A 9,486-nucleotide genomic window follows, 5' to 3' on the forward strand; every position below is an offset into this window, starting at 1 on the left:
TATTTGCTACACTAACCACTTTGTCCCTAAAATGTTACTAGTATTAGAATGTTTCAAACGTTGACATTAATAAGGTTGACATTTATTCGTTAATTTATTCATTCTTATTAATTATTGTTTAATCAATTAACATGGTATTTAATATCTAATATCGGATATATATGTTCATCAAACAGAAACAAAATAAGTTTTTGTTCAATATGTCATCTTTTATTTCTGGCACGATTCAAGTTAGCAATTTACAAAAGTGTTCTAAATAGTAATAAAAATATCAGATGTACAAATGAATTACAAAATCTGGGCTATGGCGCCTAGCCTATTACTCCGGTTGTTATAATTATATTATGATGTAAAAAAACGTTTAGAAAATATGTTTGACAACCATAACTTTTATACATACAAACATTGATACATTATTTTGTAATATTCTCAACTAGCTTTCTAAGGTATTTCTCTTAACTCACCTAGAGATTAATCACTAATATACAATTTGTGATAAAACGCTTAGATTAAATACTTTTGGAACCAGGGCAAATTGACTACTTTGATTTTGTTATTACTTTTGTAAAACGTTTTTTCTTTATCAGCGGAAACAACGCCGAAATTTATAAAGTTTAAAAAAGATGACTTATTTATGTGGTATAAATAATTTGGTTTCCAATTATTTATAAATCTTACCCATTTTAAAACACACATGATGGTTTGATATAGTTTAATATGTTTACTATTATAAACGTATTAAAGCTGACTGACATACAACTGTTTTCTTAACAATGAAATTTGTGGTACTTTTGTGTTTCTATTTCTTGGAGTTGTGTCAGGGTTTCTAGTTGAAAATGGGAACGCAACTTCATCAAATCCTCAATCAACTGATCAAGTCATTCAAAATATGTTAAACTTGATTGTAAACGAGCAAAGATCAAGGCTTCAGCTGACAAAAACTGGTGACAACTCTAAGCAAATAAAATATTCCTGTATAGTTTCATCAAAATGAGTTGATAAGGGAATGATGTTGACTGTCAAACAGGAAAGACATTTACAAATGTCGTTGATTAATTTTTCAACAATAACCGATTTTAACAGCCATAACTGATAAGAAAAAAATAACTGTTTTCTTGACAATCATTATTCATTTTGACAGCCATAACTTGCAATTCAGTATTGTATTTTAATATTCTCATATTTCTTAAACTATTCGCATATTTATCCTAATTTTGTATTCTCAGTTAGAGACGTTTAATTTTAACCATTGCATAGGAATTTTGAGTAGAATCGATATATTTTTAATACATGACTATGTTTAAAATCTTCCTTTTTGTACTGAGTAAGTAATTTTTATTGGCGGTAAAAAACAACGTAATGTATGAAGTTTAAATAATGATTAGTTTTTCTGTACTAAATATTTTGGTTTCCAAAATTTTTATCTTTTTAAGTAAGTTAGTACAGATAGTGGGCAGTGGCGTATCGGTGAAGCCCAATTTTTGAATGTAAAACAATGAAAATAAATCATTTATCTACCTGCAAATTCTTATGATCCTCCGAAAAAATTCTTTCGACTAAACATACGAAATCAACTCTGACAATCCAGAGCAAACACGTTTCACCAAGTTGAAAGTCCCCCTGAAAGAAGTCCTAACCATGGATTAATACTAAGCTACGCTCCTGATGCGATACTGTATAAAAAGATACGCAAAACACTTTCGGCCAGTTTAAGATATTTTAAGCCATTGAAAGGCAGATCCGTAAAAGAAAAAAACAAAACATTGCATGAATTGTTTATTACTTTTTGTGTGTCTACTTTTTGGACAAGTGTTAGGATTTCTAGTTCAAAATGGAGGTTCAGCAACATCAAACACTCAACCAAATGATCAAATTATCCAAAATCTTCTCAACTTAATCATCAACGAGCAAAACTCGAGATTACAGCTGCAGAACGACATGAGAACAAAACTAAACGAACTAAGTGCTCGATTAGTAACGATGGAACAGTCCAACGCTGACGTTTCTAAGCAACTGACAAAAGAGAAAAACAACAGAGAACATCTTGAGCAACTGTATGCTGCTTTGGAGAGACGTGTTCTTAATATACCAATGGCTAACGATACAGGCTTACAACAGTACGAATTACACAGCTTAGAATCAAAGTTGATCAGTTTAGAAGCGAACATGCTGAGCAATTTGACAGACGTGAATGATAAATTTAACAATTTAACAACGGATAACAGGATCGACGTAATCCAGGCTGAATTACACAATGCTGAATCAAAACTGTTCAGCTTGGAAAATATGTACACAAGTATGGTTAACAATCTAACCGGATTCACTTTAAAGCTATGTAAGGCCACATGTGTCACAAATCACATTCGTCACAATTGTGAAGAATGAGATCACATTCGTCACAAATTTTGTGATGCATGTGATCCAATGTTTTAGACAATCACATTCGTCACGAGTTTAAAATCACAAATGTCACAAATTTGAGATAAATATTGTTTTCTTCAATGCTTTTCACTGAGTCACAAACGTCACAAATTTTTAGGACTGAAATCAATTATTGGAACTAAAACTACAGACATTTTTATCCCCTCCCCCGCTGATGAAATCGGGAGTGATGGGACTGTTTTAGCGTGTTCGTCCGCCTGTCAGTCCAGATTTAGTTTCCGCACTATCCGGCCATTGATTAGTTATTATACACTGTATATGGAATCATTTCGTTTCCACGCTATTTTTCAGCAACTTCTGGATGGATATCGATGCTGCAACTTTGTAGGAACCTTCATTCACAAACCAGTTGCACATATAACCAGCATATCTCCATTTCTTTTTAAAAACAGACTTATTGCCCCTTGTTGTTGTTGTTATTTATAAAACACTGTATATAGAACTATTGCTTTTCTGCGCTCTAGGAATTTCAACGAAATTTAGTTTAATATAAAGAGGAGATGCGCATCTCGAAAAATCTCGACGGGACACTAAAGGATTTGGTCCGACTTGAGGGTACGGTCGCTTATATGGGCTTTCCGGCGGCGACTTTAGATAAACACATAAACAAACAAACAAGATGTGCATATCATCATCATCATCATCATCATCATCAGTATTTCCCGTTTGGCCGTTTAATACAGAGTTATGATCCATAATTTATTATCATTTATTGTTCATAGAAAAGCATTAATTCAACCCTATTCTTCAACAAATCTGCTGAATAATTTAAACAAAACTATGTGGGTACATCTAATACCAAGCGGGAGATGTGTATATTGACGGCACTTACCCGAAGTTAAGACCCCTGGTTGCTTAATATTCAGTCAGATAACTTAAGTATTTCATGTCTTCAAATGTTAAATATATCTAATTTTAATTGTGTGGGAACCTTCAATACAAAAAGGGCATGTGCATTATCGCCGTGACCTTGAGTGATATGGGCCCTGATAATTTATGCTTTAACCGACTATTTCCCCGGAGTCTTTATTCGAAATGTATCCTGCAATTGTTTAATTTTCAATCAGTATATGATGCTGTCGGCGGTAAACATTAATTCAGCGAATTTGCTTGCAAGATATTTGAATGACCTCGTGTAATTATAGCTTCGCAAGACCAATCATATTCTACAAGAAATGTTAAGTTTTCTTTAAGTTTATTTATTCAACTTCCTTCATGATTCTCATTTAACCCTTTCCTTTATAGATATTACTGGTAAAATAACTATATGAACCGCGCCATATTGAACCCTAGATGAGCCGTCAGTACTAAAGAACTCTGATATAATATAGGAATAACGCATGTTTCTTTTTTCGTGTTAAAATATCTGTAGAAACCCAAGGGATTAGTTGGTACCCGACCCAACGTATCCCGAGGGTTTCAGCAGTTGTTATGACACGGAACAATCATTCGTTAACGCTATTCTAGCATAAAGCATGCATAAATCTAACACAATCCATCACAATTAAGCAACATCACTGATTTTCCTCGGATTGCACGGGAACGTCAGCGTTGTATGTGACCGTGACGTCATTTCCGTTTTAGTTAAGCAGCGTCCGGGCCACAATGTATTGACGCTGTGCCACGGAAAACGTATATCAAAAAGGTGTTTTAACAGCGCATGAGCGCTAGAATCTCCTTGTTAAAAGACCTTTTTGGTCCTGTTAAAACACCCCGAAATCATGGTTATAACGGCAGTTTTATGCTAGAATATAAAGTAATGAATAACAACATGGATTCCAAGAAGACTAAAAGCAAACTCACATTGCACAATACTAGCCGCAATTATAATACTGCTAATAAAGTTCACGAATTTTCATTGGTTTAGAGGCGGGATATATTTATAGGTTATTACAGAGGTCTGATGTGCCTTTATTCGATTTTGGCCCACTAAAAGAGCCCGAGGGCTAATACCGATCTTGTAGACCCATATCGCATTAAGGCACACCAGACCTGTTCTATAACCTTTTTATTGCATGTGCTCATTTATGTTTTGGTTTTCATTATAGAATTAAAAAAATCGTTTGAAAACATTGTTCAGCGACAATGTATAATTTATTTTAAAAAGCGAAGAAACGAAACAAAAAAGACACGGCGTAAATCAGCAACAAAGTGTTTTATTGAAACCGTGTGGACATATAACACAATTCGTAATGTTTGATTATGCGTCCTTTTCAATATTTTGAATTGCTACACGATAATATTACATTACATTACAACTTACATGCTATCCTACTTGATATGTTTAATAACGTTCTGTACTATACAGTCGCGCAACAACATTCTATATTACACAACACTTTTCAGCATTTAACTACAAAATAATTATTTATCACGTTTGAAGTCGCGGGAGTGGAATAAAGCCATTACATATTTTCCATATTACACTAGTGTAATATCGTTTTGACGTGCTCTTCATGTATACTGAAGGAAATAAAATATCTATCTACGTTAGCGGACGTTGCTTAATTTTACCGCGCTTATAAGGGAAAATAACGACAAGTTTTCGCTTTTTCGGCGGCAAAAGTTTACCTGTGATAAAAAGAATATTACATTCGTGTCTTTTAACATTGAATTTATTAAACTCGTTGAAAAAAATAATAAAATGCTCGGCAGAGCCTCGCAATTTATTATTTTATCAAACTCGTTTAATAAATTCAATATGAAAAGACACTCATGTAATATCCTATATTTATTTGATGCTAACTAATGAAATACTGTTCTATCAATGAAATATATTCATATTATATCAGTCACAGTGTGGTGATATAGATTTGGGTGATATAAGCCACGCCCACTCTGCGTACGTATTTATAAGTCTGGATTCCCTAAACATGCATTAAAAATAACTGTTTAATTTCATTCTAAATGACATATTTCTCGATTCAAATGTCCGTAATTTTGTAAGATTGTTGACAATGAGACCGCAAAAAGAAATATAAATAAATAAGGATTATTTTGCTTGCAGCGTTAACGTTTGCCGTCATATTGTTTACGCGCGCGTAGTCTCCGCGCTTCAGTAGTAAACGGTCTAAAAGCACTTTTCAAAAGGCACATAAAATAAAAAGAAAATGTGTTTGCTTTTCGTGAATATGAACTATATCTCACATCGAAGTGAGAAAATGTTCATATTTTCACTCGCGCTACGCGCTCGTGATACATATTTCATTTTTTTCTCACTTCTCAGTGAAATATATTTCATATTCACTCAAAACAAACAAATATCCTCTATAAAATTCACTAAACACCGTCGTTTGAAACTATCTAATCATAAAAGGCGAAAAAAGCTAAGACGCGTCGAAACGATAAAGCGGCCCCGCCACAAAGACACGATCTGTTTAAACGAATTAACTATATTATTATTACTAGTGGAATAGATATGGAAAGTTCCATAGAGCGTCTGCAAGCAATTGGCACAGACTTGCAAAATCGTCTCAGGAAAGAAGGTTCCTAGATGTCAAAATGTCATACTCTTTAATTGAACCAAGATTCCTGAAAGTCTGCGGAAGTCAAAAGTCTGTCAGACCAAAAAAGGTTCATTGATGTCAAAAGGTCCTAATCTCTAATTAGATATCCTGAAAGTCAACGGGGGTCTCAGCTACTTCCCAAACAATCATATATGGTCTCATTGGTGTAAATATGGTCATAATTTGTACTGAAACTAAGATTAAGTCTGTGAGATTCCTTTAGACTGTCGCTGTATGGTGGGAAGAAATTTGAGGGTTCACAGAGGTAAAAGATCACTTCCAGTTGAAGTCTGATACTATGCCGTGCATTGTCACCAAAATTTTTTGAAGGTTTCGAGAACGTAAGACGACTTGATAGCAATACCATTACGACAATGCGACAGTTCTATGAAGACAATACAATGCCGACGATACGATATTGCAACAAGTTAGTACGATGGCGATAATGCAATGGTGGTGAAAAGATATTGGTATCGTGATGTCGACATCACAATATCGATTTATTGCATTGTCGCCCTTGTACTATCGCACTGATATAACCACGATTGTCCTTATGATATTCCGTGTATCACATATTGAAAAATAAACTTGTGACATTTGTGATTCGCCTGTTTAAAAATTCTCAATTTTGCTTGTGACGTTTGTGATTGGCATTTTTACCCGATTTTGGTCAATCACATTCGTCACAAAAGTCATTTGTGACGAATGTGATCACATTCGTCACAAATTCATAAAAACTTGTGACGAATGTGATTTGTGACACATGTGGCCTAACAAAGCTAGATAACCTCGAAACAAACAGAACAGAAAAGCATCGTAAGTATATATAAGATAATTTATATTTTTACTGCGAGGCATTTAACAATACTCAAAATGAGATACTTTCAGTTCAGTTTACTAGATAAAATACTACATTACGTCAAAACAAACTATTGTTAGAAATGTGATGACCTATGTTTCGATTAAACTAAAAACTGAGCATATTTCAAAATAAATGTCTGAAGACAAAATCGCTTACAAAATGAAAATATACGAATATAAGTGAAAAGCCATGCTTATGAAAACATCGCTTAAATAGAATGCACTAAAATAGTAACATGCATTTTCGGACGATATATGAAGGTCCTTTCTTTAATAACTCGTACATTAATTTATACACATCTGTCGTTTTTCATGCGACGACTCTCACTAAAAAGTGTTGATTATCAAAAAATATTAATAGTTCCGAGCATTAAAAAACTTGACAGTATTTAAAAGATGCAAAACAGAACATGTTTACATTATTTTAAATAAGAAACCACGTGCAAAACAGCTTGGTCATTATAGCCCTTATTTGCTCACCTGAGCATTTGCACAAGTAATTCAAACATGTTTAATTCTAAAAATAGTTGATAAAACCAACATGCAACAGTGACCTTAAGATGAGTAGAGGATTTGCATTGTTTTGCATGGATATTGTGGCCAGGTTTTTACCATAGGTAAAATATCTTCGGACTTATATGAATATTCTAACAAATTTAATTGAGGATCAACTCAAAATTTTAACTTTTGGACAGATCGATAAACATTGAAAGAAAACTGATACCTTTTCTCACGTGGTTTCAGATGTGAATAGAAACAGAGAGTGTCATCTTTGATAATGTATGTATTTGACAGCCAAAGAAAAATTAAGTCTGTTTCGGTATATTAATGATTGAAATTCTGTCTGACAACCATTTGTAATTTAAATATGCCCTCTGATGTACAATTCAAAACAAATCCGACTCAATGTCAACAGGTTGGCATTTTGAATTTTCGGTTTTTACAACCATAATAATGAATATATAAATAATGTTTGGCTTTCTTTTGTATCTATCATTTCATTTATTTTAGTTGGACTTTTACTTGATATATTGGAAATAAACTTGTCGACAACTCCCAGCATTAAAGTACATTTGTACTATTTTTACATGTTTTGTTAAGACCGAAATACCGTATTCACACTATTGTGTTCAAGGTCCTTATCCGAAGACTGACTGATGATGATTTTCAGCCATTTATAACGTGTTCGTGGTTATCATGATTTAGAATTATTGTGGAAGAATATGTAATAGAAAGAGCACCAAAACACGAGGCTATCTGATTTGTACGCGGGTATTAATCAGATCGCCGAGTGATTTGGTGTTCTTTCTCTTTCGTATCATAACCAAACATAAAAACACGTTCATTGCTGTCACAATATGAAACCCCAGAAAAAAGTGACCAATGAACGAGCATCTGAATATCATATTTCTATCGCGTTTCCTTTCCCTGCTGTCACAATAAGTAAACCCCAGCAAATATGAACCAACCAATGGGCGTGCTCAAGAGTGCGGGTAACTAATACTTGCAGTCCAGTTAACGCGCAGTGCATTTATATGTGTACAATTTAACTCTGACGCATTTTCAACAGAAAAGTCCCAAAACTATGATACAATTTGTTTTTAGATATAATCAACGCTTTTCTAGGGCAATAATACATCTTACTCATGAGCAAAAGTTCCGGTGAGCTAAAATAGCATGAAAGAGTTGAAATGATAAAATAACATGTATGGACGTTTTGAAACAACTACCAAGATATACCCCAGCACCAACTTAAAATAGAGTAAATCTTATACTTATATCTTATACTTAAATAGATTCATACCTAAACATGCATCCTAAACTGAACAGTTAGTATTTAAGACATATTTTATCTATTCAAATATAGATAAATGTGCCCGTACGATCAATAAATATTTCTTTCAATAATTTCTGATACATCTATTGGATTTACAGTAGGCACTCCAGATAAATCATCCGTTTCTATTCTAAAGTACAAAGTCGTATATCTCAACAAAGGAGGGGATTATAACCAGTCCACTGGAGTTTTTACATGCCGAGCCCCGGGCCTTTACGCTTTCTCTGCAACTATGTTTTAAACCGCAGGTGAAAGTGAAAGTTACTGCTATTTCAATGTCAACACTCGTCAGTATACGGCAGTAAGCAGTGGTGTTCACCAGACGGATGGTTATTTGACAGGTTCCCAAACATTAGTGTTCATGTTGAAAGTTGGAGATAGAGTTTACCTATCTACCTGTGGAGGCATAGACCAAACAGACGTACACTCAAGCTTTTCCGGATTTCTTATATCCATTTAAAATTTACTTCAGCATCATTCGTATAAACTAATTGTAGCTGTTGATCACTTTTATGAATTAAAAAAGTAGTTCCGTTCTTTTGTCGTTATTGTTAGTTCCATATCAGTTAGTTTGGCTATATTGCAATTTTCATATCATCGTTACAAGGGTAATATAACTAACTCAGACTCATAACTTTGATACGAACGGTAAGAAATAGACATGCAAATGATATCTACTTTTATAATTATTCAGTATTTGTACAAAGTTTCAATTACATATAGTCAGCAGTTGCCGAGTAATAGCGCGAAAACAAGTTAGAAGAAATCGACGGACATAGACACCCCCCATATTTCCAACTGTTGGGGTAACTTAGATAATTCAACTTACTTTTTTTCTTA

At 33.7% G+C, this 9,486-nt stretch overlaps 1 protein-coding gene across 1 annotated transcript; it reads left to right on the plus strand.

The window, feature by feature from the left end:
* The first annotated feature begins 1,709 nt into the window (after positions 1–1,709).
* Positions 1,710–9,177, plus strand: LOC132741219 (uncharacterized). Its single transcript, XM_060729349.1, has 3 exons — positions 1,710–2,335; positions 6,732–6,764; positions 8,724–9,177. Exons 1-3 carry the CDS (start codon positions 1,768–1,770, stop codon positions 8,885–8,887), a joined length of 765 nt encoding a protein of 254 aa, XP_060585332.1. The 5' UTR covers positions 1,710–1,767; the 3' UTR covers positions 8,888–9,177.
* Positions 9,178–9,486: the final 309 nt, after the last annotated feature.

This window comes from Ruditapes philippinarum, unplaced genomic scaffold (assembly GCF_026571515.1).
Source record: "Ruditapes philippinarum isolate M1 unplaced genomic scaffold, ASM2657151v2 ctg5788_1_1_1_1, whole genome shotgun sequence".
Taxonomy (NCBI): Eukaryota; Metazoa; Mollusca; class Bivalvia; order Venerida; family Veneridae; genus Ruditapes; species Ruditapes philippinarum.

Excerpts from the sequence above, each read along its gene's own strand:
- LOC132741219 (XM_060729349.1), top strand. The coding sequence starts at position 1,768 with ATGAATTGTTTATTACTTTTTGTGTGTCTACTTTTTGGACAAGTGTTA. Across the intron at positions 2,336-6,731 it reads CGGATTCACTTTAAAGCTAT|ATAACCTCGAAACAAACAGA; the intron begins GTAAGGCCACAT and ends TAACAAAGCTAG. Across the intron at positions 6,765-8,723 it reads AAACAGAACAGAAAAGCATC|ATACATCTATTGGATTTACA; the intron begins GTAAGTATATAT and ends CAATAATTTCTG.